At 40.2% G+C, this 22,995-nt stretch overlaps 1 protein-coding gene across 2 annotated transcripts in view; it reads right to left on the reverse strand.

The window, feature by feature from the left end:
* Positions 1–22,995, reverse strand: part of LOC149548287 (putative cyclic nucleotide-gated ion channel 5) — a 138,751-nt gene that overhangs the window by 100,649 nt on the left and 15,107 nt on the right. The window contains exon 2 of one of the 2 annotated variants that reach the window (XM_089792348.1): positions 6,154–6,357. In XM_089792348.1, coding sequence (XP_089648474.1) covers positions 6,154–6,218 — 65 coding nt within the window. In that variant the 5' untranslated portion in view covers positions 6,219–6,357. Of the gene's footprint in view, positions 1–6,153; positions 6,363–22,995 lie in introns of both variants that reach the window. The other variant, XM_089792349.1, reaches the window with a different exon arrangement.

Genomic DNA, 22,995 nt, shown 5'->3' on the forward strand with positions numbered 1-22,995 from the left:
AATTCTCCTTGCAAATATGACAAAGCCGTAATCTACTTCCCCCAAAAAAGAATTCCTTGAAATTTATGGCTGCTGCAGATTGTATAAGTGGTTATTCTGGGTTAAATGTGCTTTTGCGTAATCTAGAGAAGCAGTGAAGTGGATTGTTTAAAACATTCGCACTCCTTAAACTTCCATCACAACAGCATGCTTGTTCAATTTTCAGTTTCTTGACCTTTGCTGCCTTCATTGGTACTGCTAGAGCTCATTGTTTGTTTTTATTAGTTTGGTTGAAAATGTGAATGATAGCTGCAAATGCAAACATAGAACACAAACAAACAAATAAAACCCTCCTAAGTATTTCAAATTTTTTACCAAAAAAAGCAAAAGAACTTCTAAAACTAAACAAAAAATAATTAACTTACCTCAAATGATGGAGACTAAATCTTCTTTTGCCCTTTGCGCAACTTCCTTTTTTTCTCCTGCTCATGCTTATACTCTGTTGGTGTTTGAAAACGTTACCCGTTTCCAATTATCCCCATGAGAATATGACACATCTAGGGGCAGCTAACTCCCATTATCAACATATCATTTCAGACACAGGGCCAACTATAAGGCTATACTCCTTCTGCACTTCAGGCTCTACAAAACCTAGGCGGGTGAACCTCTTTAGATCTGACTATGCGACCAGTGCAGTAACCACTTTCAAGATCTAGAAAAGCAGATGAAACCCCTAATATCTCCTAATGGTTTATGAAACAACATAGATTCTACAATTAGCTAGGTGCAAACCGATATTATTCATAAACTGAGTGAGGGTTTAAAACTTTTATATCCACTTCAACATGAAGGGAAAAAGATTGATTTATATTGAGAAAAGACAGCATGTTCAATATGCAGCAAAAACTTAAATGATCCTATAAAAGACCAGTGCCTTATCCATTAGGGCAATCCTACACTCCAGAATTATGCATCCTTGAACATCAATCAACATATGGCATACGTTAAGACATTCATGTTCAGTCTGTTCACCTTATGAATTAGACAATGATATCCAATATAACCCCATACTTTCTCACATCATTCTTAATTGAATCTGCAACCTTGTCGGAAACCACAAGCAATTATATGACTCCTTGAGTTAAAGGCAAGCAAACTTCAAACATACAACCGGGCAATTGCAGATAGGTTCAAGATCTTTGTTCTTGAACATATAACATTACAAACTCAACAAGAAAGGAGACAGAATTATATTGAAATTCAAACCTTCTGCACATTGTATTTATCTCCTTGAAATAAGTACATTAGGAATGCATAAAACAAGATACAAGATCACACTACTGTATCAGAACTATCTATGAAATCCATATGCTGTTCATACAAGACATGCTGGGTATGTGGCTTTCACAGTCTGAGCAGAGCTCTAAGAATTGGAGGAATAGAAAACCAACAACCACCCCCCTTTTCCCTTCTCTAGCCTTGGGATCTCACTTAAATACTGTGAGATGCAACAAGCTTCAGGCATAGAGAACTGACAAGTGTCCCTTACAAAAGATATCATAAGTTTGTAACGGAAGAAAGAAGAAAAATGATTAACAGAACATCATGTAGATCAAATATTCTCCTGTAAGCTCCTTTTCTGTTACCACTTTTTGCTGATTCGGCTCTACCACTAATTTGTTGTATGCGCAATTGCTAAGACTGCCAACTTCTGGAAACTACGCACCAACCTAGGCCCGTGGGTTTTGTCAAGATGACTACAAAATGAGAATCATCTTTACCTCCCACTCTTTACTGATCATGCCAGGCTTCAGAAATAACAAAATAACTACTTAGCATGCAGTACAGAAGCCGGAAAACAATGTGGTTATTAAAAAGAACAAAATAGGGATGCTCTGATCCCCAGACACGTCTGCTTCCTTAACCAACTTCTTGCCAAAATTTGCCATCTACTGACACAAAAAGGGGGGACACGCACAAAAAGTGAAAAAGACTATACCCCATGGTATAAAATCTTCTTCACCCTCTTCCAAAACTATGCACAGGGTCTCAAATATTTCTGCTACCCTGGCATCAAACTAAGATGCTTTGAAAATTTGTTTAAAAGATGATGTTTCTGCTGAAAAGGTTGTTAGCTTACAAAGTCTACTCCTTGTTCTTCTTACCACCTTGGTGACTTGACTACTACACCTGATTACTAGCTTTCCTCTATCAAAAAACCATACACAGGCATACGAAGCTAACCATTTTCCTTTTCTGAACCATCCTCTGAAAATAAATAAATCGTTTTTCAAAGTATCAGTGTCCCAGAACCAACTACTCTTAACGAACAATCCTTCCGCTATCCATACCCTCAGACTTAGTGAAATCTTTAGAGACATCTTTTGAATAAATCATCAGGACTGAAAAATGCAGAGACTATGGTATACAAACTTACCTGAAGCCTTTTCTTTTATCTCTGTAACTTCTGCATTTTATCCTTGAGCCAACTACTTGACACTCGTGCCAAATTTATCTAAATCCTAGCAGTAATTTTTTCCGTTCAGAGATGACTCACGAATTTGTACTCGCACAAGTTTGATACTGGGAAAATCTCACTTGTTACACCCTGTTCTTTACTTTCACACGCGAAGGTTTTCATGTCTCATTAATATGCATAATGATACCACCTTCAATAGTAAAATATGCACCGTCGATCTTAAAGATCTTATAAGTTGAAACTATGAGCATGACGGCTTCGAAATCCACTAGGCAAGCTGGTTCGGAATAACCCAATCAGAATTAGCCATATGTGCAATTTATCTTTTAGTGGGCGCTTCTTGCTTCTAAGAAATGCAAACGCGCGAGAACCGCAGATCTGAATTGAATCAATGACCTGAGTCCGCCCCACATGTCAGGCTTGCGCACTCCCGCACTTTTTATCTTGCGAGCATGTTGATATAGCGGGCCAGCACCCATCATTGATCCAAAGAAGATCGATGGTTGATGAAAAATTTCCTGAATAACTATTGCACTGTTCCTTTATCACAAAACACGTGACACTTCAGAATGGCATGATTTGGTTAATTGCGATGCGTGTCCACAATCCTTTTACCCGCATTATAAAATCATACGGAGATAAAACAATGCAGGCAAACGCTAGCCCTTGATGCTGGCTTAGATCGACGGTGATTCAGAATTTCAATAATAGGCGGCCCATCACAATGATCCTGACCAATGAGAAAATACCTTTTACTGCACGTGTTCTGACAAGCCTGACCGCGGCATTCAAGACTTCAGCACCCATGACATCGTTACTTCCTCGCATTTTGGTCCTACTATGCCACGCGTCACAAAGTGGCACGCCCGCAATATTTATCTACCTCTCATCTTAAAAATGCGGGTATGCCTCATTCGTCGATCTCACATAGATCGACGATGTTCATAACTTGTCTTCTGCGCTCGTACGAACATCTCCTTGTGTCTTCATAAGGGACAGATGTCACTTATGCGCTTGCCCGCTTTATTTAAATCATGCTCATCTTCATCTTGCGGGCAAGCGGCATCCGGTGATCTTAACCAAGATCAACGGTGAGTCAATCTTTTGAAAAATCTTGGATCCACGTAATCAAACTGTGCTACGTGCCCTCTTCGCGCTTCCCCGCATTTTGTAACGGCCCCGCATTTTGAAAATGCGAGAATGCGTGGTCCGTCGATCTGAGCAAGATCTACGATCGCCGAGACTTGCATGGTAAGTTTGAAAAGCAACTTTTTGGATTTAAAAAATGTGTAAACCTTGATTACCATAAACTTAAAACAGATTTAATCAAAACATTATTTCAAGTTTGCCTAAGGTTTAAAAGGGGATGCCTTGAGCAAGAAAAAGAGAAGAGGCTAAAGGATTTCAAGGGACGTGGTGGATTTGTATAAAGAAAAGGTTCTTGACTGAATTCTGCATATTAAATGGGGTAGAAAGCAGATTTAAGATTTGTTCAAAATAAGACTTTGTCATATAACTCAGAATGACAAATTATCATCAGGAAGGCTTAGGCAAACTGAATGAAAAGTGTCAGAGACATTGAACATCTTAAGGATCTCAAATGGACAGCCGAGTGCACATTCAATTATGGGCATTCATAGGGCTTGACTTTCTCAAAATTTTAAATGGACGCTTAAAATAGGAATGCAATTTTGAGCGCCAACATACTCTTCTCCTTTTCACTCTTCACACTTTGCAAAATGACATAAATGAGTGTTTTTTTTTTGTTTTGGATGCAACATTGTTGTTTTTAGGTTTATGTTTTATGCAATAGGGCGTACAAGGGCCCCCACATCCCTTTATTTTTTATTGTGTTTAAAAAAATTGAACTTTTCGCTATTTGGGTCATAGAAGATGGCTAGCCATCCTTGGGGCAGTCAGGGGGGCATTTATGTGTGCCTTGGCCATCCTAAGACATTTCTAGCTATTCCAAAGAAATTTCAGACCTTCTCCACGACAAATCGCAAAAAAAAAAAACATTTTGAGGACAACAAGGGGCACTTCCAACCCATGCCTGCATCATAGAAATGTTTTTGATAGGAAGAAACCCTTTTTTGGTCAAGGACAGAGTCCAAGTTATATATATTATTTATTATTGATGTTTGAATTTAGTTTATTTTATATAAATTTAAATGTGAGTATTTAAAGATTGGATAAATTTTAATATTAAAATAAACTTATATATATTAAGTATTAATAATATTTCGTAAACTTATAGATATTGATTAAAAATTTAAAGGTCAAAATTTATAAAGACATTATAAACTAAAGGCTAAAACTCTACAAACACTACAATTTATCAACATGCATGTCAAATGATATCGTGCAACTTTAATATATCAAGGTTCTCAATCATGGAAAGGAAAATAAATAAGAGAATAACATAAAGATTAAAAAACAATATGGACCTTTTACCTTGTTTATTCATTTCTCCTTAGATAGAGCAGAAGAAGAGTCGCACACGAAAATGTCTTGATTTGCTCATCTAATGTATGGAATGTGGTTGCTTATAAAACCAGCAACATGATACTATGATTGAGATGATAAATGATCAAATGGATAGCATAAGAATGTGATGATGATACCAGATTGACAAATTACCAGTCTATTTCAAGAATGAATTTTTGAGTGAAAGCATGGTGAATATATTCAGCCACCAGTGAATCCTTCTAGAATGACCAGCTCCCAAGACAGGTCCAGCAGCAGTAGATGGCATGGAAATTCTATCCACATTACGCAGCTTATATTTTCAGTTATAATTTTTAAATAAATATCTGCACAGCACAGTTGGGAATCTGGAAGGTCAGGCAACATTGTCAACATTGAGTTTTAACTGCATATCTGTATAGCACAAATGGGGATTTGGAAGGTCAAGCAACATTGACAATCCTTTGAATTCATCGTAGATGGTTTCAAAAGGTATTGTTCCATAATTCTACATTTTATGTGTTTTGCAGCCAGGTTAGAGGGGAAAAAGAGGCTGAAAGCTTTTGAATGGAACATATCTCTGGAAAAAACTTATGATGCATCAGAATAATAGAGGCATCTTTCGATTGCTAATCATTTACTTGAACAGTGTTTCTGCAGGGTAAATTTGGTGCCATGTGGATGTGTTTTACAGTAAAATCCATTCATCTTCTGTGTGTCATTTTATTCTGTTGCTCTAGTAAACTCTAATGCTGCATGGAATTTGATTAATGGTGTGTACAACAAATACGAATTTCTTTCAGCAGTGATCGCTGATAACTACGTCCTTTAACTTTACACAAAATGACTGCAATGACATGACTCCCATGCCCATTCTTATATCACTAAGGAATATCTAGAAATTAATAATTTTAATCTCATCTTTGTGTTTAAGAGTCCCACAACAAAGGGTCACAAAAATTAGGCAAACACTGCAGGCACAGTGGCATTTAATCAGAGAAAAAAATAAGAAGACATGTTAAGTAATTGTGACCCACACCAAGATTCATTTCAAGCAGGTTTTTGAAACCAAAAAATAAAAACATTTAAAAATGTTGTGTGCAAAATCCAACGACATGACCTGATTTTAAAATAATGACAAATAACAGCAAAGAAAGATATAAAATTCTTATTATCCAATCAAAACAAGCACATAAGAGAGAATTTGTAAACAATGTAACAAACAGTACCTCACAAACCGTTCTTTATGACCCCCCATCACCTGAAATCTTCTACTAGTATCACAGATGTGCATGACCCAGCAAAGATCAAGCTTAGATCAGCTAATGGGAAACTGCTCCATTTGCCTTAATGAGAAAATTCAAATTAAAGGATATCATGTGCAACTTATCTATCAGCAGACATACAATTTATGCTCCTGTCATAAATATTTCCTGCACTGGTACAAGCCAAAGTCATATAAAGAGAAGATAAGGAAAGATTTGAAAAACAAATCAGACATGCAAATTCAATGTTTATAAATATTAACTAAAAGCAATAATCAAAAACAATGATAAGAACAGTTTTTTCAAAAAACATAATGCAAGACAATAGTGCTACTAAAAATGCTAATATCAACAGAACAGACAGCTGAAATGCCAGCACGACTAAAGATTGGAAGATGCATATGGATTTTATTCAAACCATCTGATATCTTTGTTGTTTCCTTCTATTCTTGTGACCCCTCAGTTTCATCAATAAAAATCATTAAGTGGTTGACCATTGATTACCTGGCGTGCACCCCTTGCTATTTGGAATTGCAAATATAGGGTTTTAATTGTTGTTATAAATACATCAGATCTCAATATTTTTATACATTTTCATTTTGGAACTAAACATATTGTATCTTGAGTATGTTTTATGGTTAGAAACCCAAACATCACTTGCCATTAAATACTCAAACAAAACCCTTGCAAATAAAATCAAAAGAAAATTTAAATATCGGAAAAAACAGATCAGATCTTGGAGGGGATCTTTAAGAGGTATTTTGATTTAATTAAGGATGATTATATGAATATAGAGGTTATCATGGAGTATTAAATCTTAATGATTTTAACATTTGTTTCTAGTAATTAATATTGTTCGCAGGACTTAAACCAGGATTATCATATCAAGGGCATTTCAAATGGATAGTTTTATATTCATAAATGTATTGTATATCATACACACAGACACGCATATGCACTGACTTGCTGTTTCTTGTATATCTTGGCATAAATGCAAAAGATAAGGGTTGATGATCTAACAATGTACGCTGCTCCTGATATCTTCTTTGTGATATTTGCCAATTATACCCTGCTAATCAATCTGATCTGACATCAAACTATTAGAAACATATGTTGATGTTCCTGATATTAATCGATATAAACATGCGAACTCGATTTCTGACTTCTGCCCGTGAAGAGCTGTCCAAAACTGGATGCTAATAAATATAAACAAATCTCTACATGTATTCACAAATCTCAATCCGATGCTTACCTTAAAAACATACTTTGTGGTTATTAGTAGAAATTACACCCATTGATTTAGTGAATCATTCTTCTTGCTACCTTAACACATTTTGAGAATAATGGCTGCCCTCTATCATATTATCGCTGACTTAGTAATTATTATTGCACAGCTTTGTGAATGTTTCTTAACAATAACAATCTTCATTTTGTTCCAATACTATCAAAACTTTTACCACCTCTTATTCTGTTTTATTCACAAGATCGACTATGTTAAACGCTCTGAATAAACTTGTAGTTTATTTCCTTCGTCCTAATGATAATTACTCCTCTGCTCCGTAAGGGATGTATTCTCATTTATTGTTCTGCTACTTAGAATCAGATGGGAAAATCACAATTGGAAATAATTTAGATCAAAAAAGTTTGGTGCGGGCAAAGAGATCCAAATGTTCATCAGAAATCACATGTCACAAGTCACATATAGATCATTCTTGCAACTATAGCTACCAAAGGTAATTCAAATGATGAGTTTGTTGTTTACCGCATAGATTAATTGAGTGATGCGCACAGACAATAGATGGGAATAGCAGAACTTATTATTATTATTCGCATAAGCCAAGACATTACATTATGCTCGATAAGAACTGATGATTACAATGCTTCCCGAAGGGGGTATAAATACTCTTCGAAGGGCCTTTCAGAAGGTTCCTGAAGGAACCCGTCGAGCACAAGTCGGCTACATACTATCCTACCTATCGGCTCATTACAATTACTTACCGACTACATCATCCCCCCCCAAAAAAATAGTCGTCTCCTAACGACGATACAACAAAATTGTGCAAGGAATGACCAAATAGATGCTATGCCGGGGAACGGGTCCGTGCTCTCAAATCGCTTAGCTCAGCTCAAAGCTTGTAGACTTGTTCTTCCGAACTTTCAGCTCCGCTTCCGCTTCCATCTGAAGCTCCAAGATGGACTACATCATCGCTCTAACTTCCCCCATCTCCTTCTCCTTGTCCACTGCTGCCTGCACCTTTTTTGCTACCAACTGCTCCTTCTCTGCTAGCAGAGCTTTTCTCTCGGATTCCCAGGCTGCCCTCTCGGATTCCCAGGCTGCTCTCTCTGAAACCAACCTGACAACTGACTCCTCCCGAGCTCTCTCAGCTGCTACCTGATTTGCCTGCGCCTTCCGAAGAGTGTAGTACGCCTGCTTGTGTAACCTTACTAACTCCTGAAACAAAACCTCAACACGACTGTCCACACCAAAACCCGCCATGGTAGACCACTCCTGAAGCATCTCATGAGTCTCTACATCTGGCCAACCTCACTCCTCAAAACAGATCGTGAAGGCAGTTGGGCATCCAAGTCGCACGAACGAGATGACTCCCTCCAGCTCCTTCACAATCGAATCTAATGCCTGAGCCTCCATGGAATCCAACACCTGACAAGCCCGTGAGGCTAGAGCTACAAAGTCGGCAAGAAATGCCTCCTTCATTCCTGCCTCCCGTGCTAATGAATGTCCATGCATAACCATCTCCACGGCGTCGGACATACGCTCAGCAGTACAATGCGACGGTCCAATATCCGGAACGGGCTGTGCTAGCTATGGCTGAGTGTCTACCTCGGAAATATCATCTCGCATAGGAGTCGATACATAAGCCATCCTAGGAGTCGGAGCACAATGGAACCATGTGCTCAAAAAAGTACTGACCTCCCGAATGCGACTCTCTATCACGCTCTGGTGATGCCAAAAGTGTTGCATCCACCGTCACCACTGCATCCGATCCTACGACCTCCAAGTGTACACCCGAACTATCCTGTCCACTTGCTAACTCCGATGCTGGAAGATCAGCTACCTCCATGGCCGTCTCCTCTCCTTCGTCTGGTACGTTCTCTACTAAAGGTTCCTGAACTCCTCCTGGCTGTGCTACAGTGACTTCCATTGCTAGCTGTGCTACGGAAACTCCAACTTGTTGCGCTACGGGAACTTTTGTTGGCTGAGCTACGGCAACATCTGCTGGCTGAGATACAACAGGTGCCATGGGTGCTACTAACGGAAGTGCTTCAGTAGGGGCTAGAAAGATCCCTCGACTGATGGGTGTTGTCATCTGAGCAAAATCTACGGCAAACCCAACTCCCGGTCGAACAGGAGAAGGCCTTACCCCATACTGCCATGGTGCTGCTACTGTGACGGCCTGCTGGGGTGCACTGGTCATCAGTACCGGCAGCCTTGCCTGTCCAAACCTTGGAATGTGAGCCATGCGTAAACCTGCTAGCACCAAACAGGGAGTAACAGGAACTGTACTGCGCAAAAACAGCAAGGGGATAGCTATGACAACCTAAACCTCCTCATCATCATCTTCTTCCCCTTCTTCGTCCCCTATACTGTTCTCCTCCAAAGATGTCTCCTGACGGCCACTATCCGTATCACCCCCTGTGTCCATCTGAGGCCTCTTCTGTCCTGCAGTGCCTTTTTGCCCCGTGGCTGTATCCAAGTGCTTCCACCGCATGATTGGGGGTTCTCCAGGAGCAAGTGGTCCCGATTTTGCCTCCAACTCATCTGCTGGAATCATCCGTGTTGCCGCATCAAGAAAGAGGCCAATGGCGTAGTGAGGCATATAGAATGTCTTATGCTAGAGGGTCATGAACTCATGCATACGCTCAGCGAGCACGAAAGCCCAATCGTACACTTTTCCGTTCATTATTCCATTCATCATAGACACCTATGGAAATGAGATATCGAATGCCCTAGATGATCCCGTAAGCCTGCTTTTGACCAAGTCCATCAGGGATCGCCATGGTCCTTCCTGAATGTTTGTTTTCTTTAAACCCCTCCCCTTCGATGTCGCAACCAATGCCTCCTGCTCTGCTTCCGTCATATCCCCACATGCCAGTCTAATCAAAAATAGCTTTACCTCCTTAGAAATTTTCTTCGATTGAACCATTTTGCCCTACGGCCCTAGAATACCAAAAACTTGCGTGAAATCAACTGCTTTGAATGAGACCACCAAGTCCCTGTCTAAATACTCAAATGTGCTTCTTCGTGAAGCTCTGCCATTGGTCCCAATCATGGCGCGCAGGAACCCTTCATAGTCTCGAATGCAAAAAACAGGCATCCGAATAGCCCATTCTACCTGAGCTCTTCTGATGCTAGCTTTTACTGGATGCGTCTCAGGAGTTCCTTGCCACCATCTTCTGCAGTCTATTCCACTCAACCCTTCAAACTGTATAGTTTGTGGTGTGATTTCGGCTGCTGCAGGTGTCAAGGATTTCTGCTTTTGCTTGCTGCTGGTGCCTTCATTCTAATTTCCCGCACTAGACATGTCCATGCCTTCCCCCACTTCAGACTGTTCCAGTTGCTTCTTCCATTTTCGTTTGCCTGCAGACGACATATTCCTGTAAGTTAGTTATATCTTTGTCTTTTCCTAACGGTCTTCCAAATCCGTACGGTGGAGAAAAAACGTGTAAGGTGAATTGCAAACCCCTGGTAATGTTTCCCACAATCCGTACAGGAACTATCAAATGCGTACAGCGACAAGGGTAAATGTTTCACACAATCCACATTAAGCCATCTAGAAACCGCACCCCAATCTTCAGAATTTGTGATCTTGCAATCCAAATCCGTACACAGGATATGCTTGAAAATCCGTACAATTACCTGGCTCCAAAAATGCGTACTATGACTACATGAAAGAAGTCGTACTCTGCTTGCTAAAAATCGTGTGCTGACTACTCATTTCAAAATCTGTACCTCGCATTCCAAAATACAATTTCTGTACGCTGCTTTCCTTTAAAAATCCGTACATTACCTTTACTTCCAATTTCCTGCAATTTTCATATGTCATACAGCCAAAAACAGTACCAGTGGCTTTCCTCAAAAATCCGTACTAATCAAAACCCCCCAGAAAATTCGTAGTCACTATACTAGAAAATCTGTACCATAACCTTGCTGGAAATCCGTACTGAGATACCGTACGGCAACTATGGGATAAATCTGTACGGTGGTACCTTGAAAACTGTACAGTGGCATCCGTACGACAACCTCCTTTTAAAAACCGTACCGTGCACTAAAAAGCCGTACGTGGGAAGCTGGTGAAAGCCGTACGGTGACCTTTTACCTTTTTCTTTTCTTTTCTTTTCTTTTTTTTTTCTTTTTTTTGAACTATGCTATTACTTCTTGATAGTTCGGGGTGGCAAAGGTGTGCGATAAATTTTTAACCTACACCCGTTGACTGTGTCGAGAACTTCCTGTCCATCAAGCGTCCATAACTTGATCGCTCCATTGTCGCCTACCTCTTGGATCTAATACGGCCCGACCCACTTAACCTTGAATTTGCTTGGTTTGATCTCATTCCGGCCATCATACTTCAACACCCATTGTCCATGTTGAAACTTGTTCAATTTCAAGTGCTTATTGTGCCACGCCTTCCGCCTGTTCTGTGTTACCTCAATCGCCCACTGTGCCAATAATCGCTTCTCTTCCAGCCTGTTCAATTTGTACAGCCGCTCCCTTAAACTTTCCATGTCGCCCAACTTGTTTTCCAGTGCTATCCTTAGGCTCGGAATCATAAATTCTGTTGGTACTACATCCTCCTGTCCGAACATCAGTTGAAACGAGTGCCCCGTTGTGACTTTATAGGCCGTGCGGTAAGCCCAAAGGGTGGAGGGTAATTTTTCCTCCTAGTCCTCGCCTTCGACCACGCAGGATTTGTATATGATCGACACCAAGACTTTATTGGTAGCCTCGGCCTGTCCGTTTGCTCTTGGGTAGTACGGGCTTGATAACGAATGATAAATTTTGAACTCCGTGGTGAGCAAGCGAATAACATGATTTACAAAATGTCCTCCTCTATCACTCGTTAACTGCAATGGGATCCCGTACCTAGTAATAATTTGTTCATAAATAAACTTTGTTGTGCTTACCGCTGAGTTGTCTAGTAGTGCGCGAGCCTCCACCCATTTGGTCAAGTACTCCGTCGCGACAACGATGTAACGGCACCTTCTTGTTCTGCTCGTCTTCAGAGGTCCAATGAAGTCCAAACCCCATCGTTGAAAGAGCTCCTGAGCATGAGAGGGATTCAGAGGCATGAAGTCTCTCTTCAAAGGTTTCCCAGCTCGCTGACATGTATCACATGCAATGACCCATTCCCTGGCGGCGTCGTGTACCGTTGGCCACCATAGTCTTGCCAGAACTATCTTCCGTGCAGTTGTGTCCGACCCCATGTGTCCTCCTGTCGGTCCTTCATGCACTTCCTTCAGTACCCAGGGGATTTCTTACTCCAGGACGCAACGCTTCAGGATCTGATCAGGTGCCATTTTATACAACAGTCCATTAATCAGCTGAAATGTTCTGCTCCGTATTACCAACTTCCGTCTTTCATTTGGTGGCATGTTACTTGGAAACTGTCCCGTCGACAAGTACTCGCCGATGCTTGTGTACCACTTTGGTAATGCGGCAATCTGAAACAACTGCGCATCAGGAAAGTCATCATTCACACCGTTTGTCGGTTCTCCTATTCTGATACGTGACAGATGATCCACGCTTACGTGTTTCTTCCCTGGTCGTACGATGATGTTGAAGGTAAACTCCTGCAACAGGAGTAACCATCAGTTGATCCTTCCTTAAATGACAAGTTTGTTGATCATATACAGTAGAGCCTGATGGTCAACATAGAAGATGAACGGTGTCGCCAACAAGTAATGACGAAATTTCTGTACTGCGTAGACCATCCCCAAGGCTTCCCGTTCGATCGTACTGTAATTTTGTTCGACTTTTGATAGTAGTCGACTGGCAAAGTAGATCGAGTGATCCAACCCGTGGGTACCTGTTTGCACCAGGGTTGCTCCAATTGCATAATTGGACGCGTCGACATGTACATGAAATTCTTTGCTCCAATCCGGATATGCCAGGATGGGTGTCGTAGCCAACCGCACTTTGAGCCCTTCAAATGCTTCATCTTGATCCTTTTCCCATCGGAATGATTCTCCCTTGCAAGTTAGCCTGTCTAATGGATATGCTACCTTGGCAAAAAATTTGATGAAGCGTCTGTAATAGCCTATATGTCCGAGGAAAGATTTTACCTCTATTACATTGGTAGACGGCTGCATCTCCAATATCACTCTCACCTTATCCGGATCTGTCTTCAACCCCTCCTTACAGACTATGTGTCCGAGCAACCTTCTCTGGGGAACCATAAACCTGCACTTCTTTAGGTTCAGGGCCAGGCGCACGTGTCGACATCTCTCCATACATTCGCCCAATGCTGCCAAATGTTTGTCCTCCGTACTGAACACCGACCAATCATCCAGAAATGCCTTGAAGTTTCCCACAGACATCTTATCAAAGATGTGCAGTATGATTAGTTGGAATGTCGCAAGCGCATTGCACAGACCGAACGGCATTCAATTATAGGCATACACCCCATCTTCTACGACAAAGGTCGTCTTCAGCTTATCCTCCTCTGCGATTGAAATTATATTGTATCCGGAAAAACCATCCATAAATGAGTAGATCTCGTGTCCCGCTACCTCCTCTAGGATGTTGTCGGTGAACGGGATTGGAAACGGATCCTTGATGGTGACTGCATTCAGGTATCTGAAATCGACGCATATCCAGATCTGAGTGGTATCCTTCTTCAGTGAGATCACTATCGACGACACCCATTCGCTAGTTTGCACTTTGAAGATAATGCTAGCTTCCAACATCCGACTGATTTCCTTTGTAACCCGTGCCACATAGTTCTTGTTCATCCTATAGGGCTGCTTCCGTACAAGTACTGCACCTTCGATCAACAAAATGCGGTGCACACACAATTCTGGGGGTACTCCTTTCAGGTCCTTGTATGTCCATGCAAACACATCGTTGTACTCCAAAAATATCCTAAATGCTGCTACCTTCAGTACTGGGTCCCAGTTATCTCCCACCAATATGTTCCGTGGTTCGGCTTCATCTCCTAAATTCATGGTTTGCAACGTGTCTTCATCATATTTGATGGGTTCCCCTTCAGTGAACTTATGTGCCAGTGTCACATCCAGTGGCGCATCTCCTTCCTTCATCTTAGTGAATTCCTTTGGAAATTCATGAGTACTGTGTCCCTTTATCGTCAGTACGTTGCAGCTCTGAAATAGCTCATAGTCTTCTATCTACCAATGGTAAAGACTATTTACTGAATCCAAATCGTCATCTCCTTCCAATCGTAGGACTCCCTCCTAATCGGGTTCCATACTCTGCCTCCTCTCATCCTCTTCTCCTTCGGAATCCAATGATAGAGCTTCTTCTCCAACCATTTGAGTGTGTAAATCGATGACATACTTCCGGCCTTTGCTTTCAAGCAATAAAGTATTTTTCTTGCAATCATGTTTTGCCTTGGCTTGTATCAGCCACCCCCGACCCAGAATAGCATCGTATCCTTTCCGCCTCAAGGGAATCACGACGAAGTCCAACAGGAAGGGTTGTGCTCCAATCATTACTAATTGCCCTGTGAGTATTCCCAATGGCTTGATTCCATGTTGATCGGCTGTTAACAACTGGAAGGTAGGTGGCCACAATGTGGGCTGTCCCAACTTTTTCCAAGTATCCTCTGGCAACACATTGACACTAGACCCTTCGTCTACAATCGTGTCTGTTAACATAGTTCTGAGAATGCCCATTTCGACAACCGCCGGATAGCGTCCGGATGAAAGAGCTAATAGCATCGGGTCTTCTGCACTTGGGCCCCCCTGTTTCTCCTTTTCTTGCTCTACTGGTTGCTTAGCAATCGGGACTATATTCGTGAGTGTCGTACAGAGTTGAGGCATAGTGAGCAACAGATCATTTATCCTGACGGGTATCTCGTCTTGCAATATTTGTCATACAATGTTCTGTTCTGTGCAGTTTTGTACAGAGGTACCCGACGTGTCCTTCAGGTGTGTCGTTTCTACTTGCGTTGCTCTCTGAATCTCTGCGCGAGCTTCCTCTAGTCTCTTCTTTTCCTCCGTCGAATCAAGGTAGAGCTTTGCCCGTTTCCGAGTGATTGCTAGAACTTCTTCCTCGTCCATCCCGACAGTAATCAAGTTTACTTCGGACTTCGGGCACTTAGGATCGTCATGATCGCCAGGTCCACACCATCGGCATAGCAACTTCCGTGTGTTCGTCGTTGTGCACTCTCGGGCTAAATGACCCCACAAATTGCATGCACTGCATTGGACTATTGATCGGCCATTCGCATCATACTGGATTCGACTCCTCCCGCCATTATTGTTGTTGTCGTTGCTGCTGCTGCTGTTGTTTTGACCGCACCGATTATTTCTGTATCCTCCCGACGTGGCACCCTCCATACTGTTGTTCCCGCTTCCTCCAGACGCAGACGCTTCCTGTGTCAAGAACACTTGCTGCGGTGTTCTTGTTTTCAGATTGAAAGGGCATTCCTTTACCGAATGTCCCATAATCTGGCAAATCTCACAAAATTGCTCTTTCGGGCAAGATCCCTTCGTATGTCCTTCCTTCTTGCACTCCGTGCACCATAGTTCATTGCCCTTAGTCTCCTTGTTCATGCTCTTGAATTCCTTCATCATCCGAATCATGTCCTTCTGAAGGGCACGAACCTTCTTGCTGCTGCCCTCATCATCGCTGCTATCTTCTCCTAAAGCGGCATCGTCATCTGAATCGGATGAACTATTCTTCTTCTTCTTCTTGGTCTTCTGCTCACTTTCCAGTATCATTGCCCGGTTATATGCTTCAATGTATGTCGATGGTGGCACGATCTTCATCTTCTTTCGCAGCTTTGGGTGAAGGCCTTCAATGAACCATCTTTTCTGTAACCCGTCAGCCGGCTTATTCTCCATCTTATTGATTAAGTCCTTCAATTTCCTCGCAAAGACTCGGACTGTTTCATTCTTCCCCTGCTTAGTATTGAATATCTCCACTACAATTTCATTATCGTCGCGTAGGAGTTGAAATTCTGCGATGAACTCCTTCTTAATGTTATCCCAACTGTTTAACTTTTGTGGATCAGTATCAGTAAACCAATCAATTGCAACACCCCGTAGGGTTGCCGAAAATTGCCTCATCCATTCGTTTGTATCCGTTATGCCATTGGCTCTCCAAATCGTTTCACAGGTTTTACAATGTCGAATGGGGTCAGCCGTACCATCGCCATCAAACTTCGACAGTTTCTCTTTTGGTCCTACCATCATTATTAGATGTTGTGGGTTTTGTTGTGTACCTACGCTGTTTTGTACTCTCGCGTTGTTTTGCACTCCTGCGCTGTTCTGAATACCTGCGTTGTTTTACACCCCCGCCTTGTTCTACACACCCGCGCTGTTTCCGACACCCACATTGTTTCCGACACCCGCGCTGTTTTCGACACCTGCGCTGTTTCCAACACCCGCGCTGTTCTCAACACCCACACTGTTTTGTGAAGAAGGGTTTTCGTCAACTAAAGCTATCTGTTCCAGAAGTATATCTCGGACGAAGAGTTCACTCCAAGCTCGTGCTCCCTCAGCACTCCAAGCCGTGCGAGTCGATCCCCTTCTGTCTGGATTCTCTTCCCTTGGCGTACACAAGTTCAGAAACTCCTCCCTTATTTCTACCAAATCAAGCCACTGTCGAGTCTCTTCCAACAACTTTTCAGTGCTTCTGTGGCCGTCAGTAACTTGCTGAAATCTCCGTCTACGTTCAGCCTGTTGTGCCAAAATTAAAGTTTCCTACGCTGCACGTAATTCATCCTTTTCTTTCAACTTATTCTTATTCTTGTTCAACTAATTCGGCATTTAATCTTCATTTGCCTGTCATCGTACCAGGTCCATCGAGCAACGGCGCCAAATGTTTACCGTATTGATTAATTGAGTGATGCGCATAGACAATAGATGGGAATAGCAGAACTTCTTATTATTATTCGCATAAGCCAAGACATTACATTATGCTTGATAAGAACTAATGATTACAATGCTTCCCGAAGGGGGTATAAATACTCACTGAAGTGCCTTTCAGAAGGTTCCCAAAGGAACCCGTCAAGGACAATCGGCTACATACTATCCTACCTGTCGGCTCATTACAATTATTTATCGACTACATTTGTTTTATTTTATATTTCAGTAATTTATTTTTAAATTTTAACTATGCATTCTTCTTTTTTATTATTCAAAAAAATTCAAATAGGTTGCCAAGGCCAAATTTGCATTGAACACTATTATCTTGAGACAACTCATGAAGGTGTGTGATGTGGTTTCTAGCATAGTCGTCAACCATTCATGGTCTACATGGGAGCAATTCAACTCTGAAAGGGCAACAAATGTAAAGAAAATCATTCTAGATGAAATTTGGTGGGATCAAATGGAATATTTTCTCACTTTCATCGAGCCCATCATGCCTATGATCCACTTTACAAACCTGGATAAGCTGTTTGGGAGTTGTGATATTTTGAATCGAAGAAATAAAATTAAAAATTAAAATGAGTATGATCCACTTTACTAACCTACAGCCAATGCATTAATAATTAAAATGTCAAAACTCCAAGATACTCATTATTCCTCAGTTCTGACTGAACCTGAAAGTTAACCATTATATCCATTGTGCATCCAACTTCCTTACTAGAAATAATAAAGGTCCCTCTAACATCCATTGACTTGCCATAAATAGTAAGTCCTTGAAACTAAGCCAACTGACAAATGAGTTAAATCACTGTGCATACCATGAGTTTGGGCACCTCTGCCAGATATGCAACTCCTCAACAATAACTTTCTATAAATAGTAAGTCTCTAAATAATTGTTCTACCCATCATATAGAATCTCAACACTACCACCAAGTTGTTCAGGTACCCTGCAAAAGATAGAAACCCTAACTTTCACAAAATAGACACTTGCTATAAATAGTAAGTGTGCTAAACTGATCCAAACAAAGAGCAAACTTGAACATCCCTAACCACCGGAGTGGGAATCAGTTTTTGGCTCTGCCATCAAGACTGTTTGAACAACTCCATTAGTCAATGAGGGTCAGGAAATAGGCTAATTCTCTAAAAGTTGATAATCACAAAAATGGGGACATTACATTCTTAGTGAAAGTACCTATTCTGAATATGCACCTGAGGTTAGGGGGTTACCATGGGGTTGAGCCTCAACTTGAAGCTCAAACTAGTTCCATGGCAAGTGCAACTACAAGTATAGAGTGTTATTTCATATTACTCACAAAGTATGCTATAGGTCCTTTTGATTGCAAGTCTCCTCTTAGACAATATGCAGCAAAAATACCAAGCAAGCCAAGGACATCTCATGGTAGAAGGGTGTGGAAGTGCCACTTTTGTAATCCCAAATTTTAAAGCAGCATTACTAGAGTTAATGCACGTCTCTTTATTTGATAAAAAGGTGTGAATACATGTTCTTTTTTGGCGCAAGAGGCAAACCACAAATACAAAGCTATGGGGTGTTCCTAATGATAGTGCAACTACAACTATGCCTAATACTTTGTCTTATAGGATGCAAGTTCAACACAGCCAGCAACAAAGTTCTAGTCATACTTTGCAAATGAGAGGAGTGATGCCAAGTTCTTCTTCCAATGCCCATGTGGGAGAGGGTAGGAGGAAATACAAATTGCAAAGTAATGGCATATCTGATTTGTATAATGTGCACCTAAAGGATGATATAGATGATGCCATTGACAAGTTTTGTTTTGCCAATGGCAGCTCATTTCATATAGCTTCATCTCCTTATCATAAGAAGATGATACTGATGGTAGCAACGAAAGGACTATCATATGTGCCACCAAGTGAGACAAAATTGGGGAACAAGAACTTGGATAAGAACTTTGATGGAAAAAATGACAAAATATTGGATGAAGAGCGGATGCAATATAGTAATGGATGGGCGCATAGACATTAGCCATCATCCACTCATCAATATCACGGTTACATGATAGAGGGTTCACATTTTCTTAAGACGGTTGATTGTTCAAGGCATGACAAAGATCTTGATTTTTAGTTTCAGGTCCTCAAGGATGCTATTTGTTAGTAAACTGATTTGTCCTCTGGAAAATAACTTTACGATCGACCCTTAAATGCTCATAACGAGAAGACAAACTAGACTAACCGTTGGACTAGTTATCATTGATTGATAACTCTCCTCTGAATTGAGAGGTACAGCTCCCTTCTAGAAAGATATTCAATGAATTAGATAACTGGGTATGTCTTTAACCAGAAGATAGGAAGGTGTTTTGACATTCATCCATAAACATAGAATGAATGTGCTTATCAGAGTTAAATAGAGAGAGAGGCGAATGAACAGCCGCAAGACAGCCTATCCAGCCTTCGCATTGCAGAGGAAATGAGAGAAATTAAATATTCCATTTAGCAAGGTATGGATGTGTGAATTGTAAGATTACAACAACACATACATGATACAATAATGGAGGCAACATCCAGAAACATGAAGAAGATAACCCTATGATTAATCTTAATCAGAAAAGTAAACAGACAGACCATATGATTTGTTATATAAACTTATCCTTACTCCTGAATATAACAGAATGATCTTCAGATCGTTCAGTGCCCTTCATTACAAAAGAAAAATGCAGAAAGCATAAAAGAAAATCTCCTATTTCTCTCTGTTACAATCAATATCAGTTTATTCTACTTCCCCTTGTAGCCATAAGACTGCCCGGAAAAAGAAGAACCCCTGCTCTAACAAAGTTTCAAAAATAAATAGGCTCTCAAAAGGACCCTCTTCAGTTGTTATAACTGAATCTTGGGATCAGGGTCCTTTTTGGTAACCTTTGGTCTAGCCTCTTATAATGCAATAAGCATTATGCCCTCGAGCCACTCACATCGGACCTTTTAATTAAAATAACTTGTTATTTTCATTTTCTCAATCTTGGTAAAGGCCATGTGCAAAGAAATATTTTGTTGCTTCCCGTTAATACTTTCACAAGTTTTATATATTAATAATCCCAAACCTTCTGGAAGAGGTGTGACGTGAATCTGGAACCCGACTGCATCTTCAATATAAAAGGAGACCATCGTTTTGCTTTTGTAGGATGATTCACAACTTATATCTTAACCAAATATGTAGCTCTTCTATACTACAGTCTTTGTTGCTTTATGATTTGGAGTTCTTGATATTAATCCCAAACCTTTTGTTTGATTATCCCAAGAAATGATTAAGGCATCTCTATTGCATGAAATGGACCATACAGGATTCTAGTCATCTTCCACAAAAATGGTTTTTCGGTTGACCTTGTCCCCTAAGTTCACAGTCTTCACTGTAGCTTCTTCATATTTAATGGGTTTCTCTTTGTTGAATGTGTCCACAGGTGTTTCATCTATCAGTGCCTCCCCTTCCTTGAATTCTCCGTATTCGGGACCCATCCGCAAGCTGTTGAAATCTATACCTTCATTCTACTTGTGTGTGAATTAATGCTTCATGTGCTGGGCATACATCATCATTTTCTTTTCTTTTATTTTGATCCTTATTAAGTAAATTTGGCATCAATCTTCAAAACACATCTTTGATACCAAGTTCGACAGGCAACGGTGCCAAATGTTTATCGTACAGGGGTAAACAGAGATTTATTGCATTCGGAGACTAGTATTGTATTCATATAAGCAGAACATACAATAACAATTACAAATATAATGATGATCCATAGTCCAATAAGATGATATCCATATATATTCCGAAGGGCAACTCAACCATCGCACAACCTTTCGGGTACTATCTAATCTCATCGGCTTTGTCATACTTTTGTCAATAACACATTCAGCCAATTATTCATCAGAGCTAGGAGAAGCTCAACACTCCCTTGCACATGGCTGCCTATGCATTGAATCCCAAGTAGTACATGACCTAGTAGATTACACCACTACAACATGCTAAGGAGGCCTAGTAGACTTACACCATTACAGGATGCTAAGGAGAAGGCAGGATTCTTTAGGGCCATTGTGAAAATGTATGTCCCTCTAGATGCCACGTAATCTCCCCAATTCAGGACATTAAGACATACGATTAAAGTAAGCCTTAATTAAAGATTTAAACTTAAGTATCACAATCTTATGTATATGAGGCTAATCCATATCAAAAACATCATTACAGTGATGAAAAAACAAACGCAACAGACAGAATTATCAGATGTTCGGCAATACAGTGTGAAGGGAATAATTCAGATAAAGTTATTCAGAATAAACACTCGGCAAGTATTGACTTGAGATGATAATAATACTGAGGATATCAAGTTTACGGCACATGGTTTGGGATTACAAATCATATCAGTGATGTTATTGCTGCTGAGAACATCATCTTATTCATAGACAGCATACACAGAATCAGGTGTCCTTGCAGCCGGTGATAATTCCCAGCAACTATATGTGAACAGCAATGTCAATATGGAGGGACACTATGACATTCAAATATTGGTGAAGCTTCAGAAAGGTGGTCAAAGTACACTAAATGACCTATTTAAGGTATCAATGGAACTAACAAATGAGCAAGAACCACCTCAGCACAATAAGGATTGAGACTCTAACAGCAACTATTATTATTATCTAGTACTCCTCTATTAAGTTGGCTAAGACACAAATAGTCAATGCAGTCTGGATAACATCTTATATCAACAAATGCAATTCATATGCAGCCTAAGATCCTCTAAATTATACTGATTGGATTTAAGGATTGGTCAAAAGTTAAAACACATAAAGAAGAAAAATTATCCATAAGCAAACAAAAATAATCGTTAATCACTATTCAAATATTAGTCGACTGTTGCACAATAACTAACAAGCATAATAGATCAATGACATAATGAAGAGGTACAGTTGGAGTATTAATCCAACTAATATTCATGATAGTAATAATACGATGTGATCTATTACATCCCATTTTTTGACCTAATTTAAAATATAGCCGTTGAGGTTCACATTAAGTCAGTTGACAGTTAAATTTGTTATAATTCTGTGAAATAGTAAGATGGCTAGTCATTATAATTTCATGTGAAGATAACATGCTAGTTGATTATTTATCACAAATTCATGGAATTGAATAGGCGGTTAGCCATTATGATTATTTATGATTAAATAACTTGTTATGGTAATATGATTTAACTACGGAGAATTTCCTTGTAAGAAGCACGTCGAATGGGTGAAAACATTGTCAAAAAAGAATTGGGCACAGGAGCATCACCATCACTAAAAAAATGAGTATGAATCGTGAATCACCATGGTTGAGGATCTAGCGACTTGAACATCGGGATACAATCGATGAAACCGCATGAGCTATTAAATAAATAATTTAAAACATAAAATAATTTAATTAAAATATAATACGTACCTCCAAAGGATTTTAAATGATCTTTCACCATATTATTATAATATATATCTATTTACGTACACAAAGATATAATAATGAAGTGACAACATCGTATTATTTTCTTATAATAAAATGATGCCACCTCACCAATATATTTACATGTACGTATATAAATATAAATCATAATAATTTTCGAATTATAACCTTCCAACTCTTTTTCCATCTTTTATTTGCGAAACAAAATGCTCCATCTTTTCCTTACTTGAAACCGATTAACACTTGGCATTTTTTTTTAGTGGCGTCCAAGAGCCAAGATA

This window comes from Cupressus sempervirens, chromosome 7 (genome assembly GCF_028749045.1).
Source record: "Cupressus sempervirens isolate cs-2001-9-10 chromosome 7, ASM2874904v1, whole genome shotgun sequence".
In the NCBI taxonomy this organism is placed as follows: Eukaryota; Viridiplantae; Streptophyta; class Pinopsida; order Cupressales; family Cupressaceae; genus Cupressus; species Cupressus sempervirens.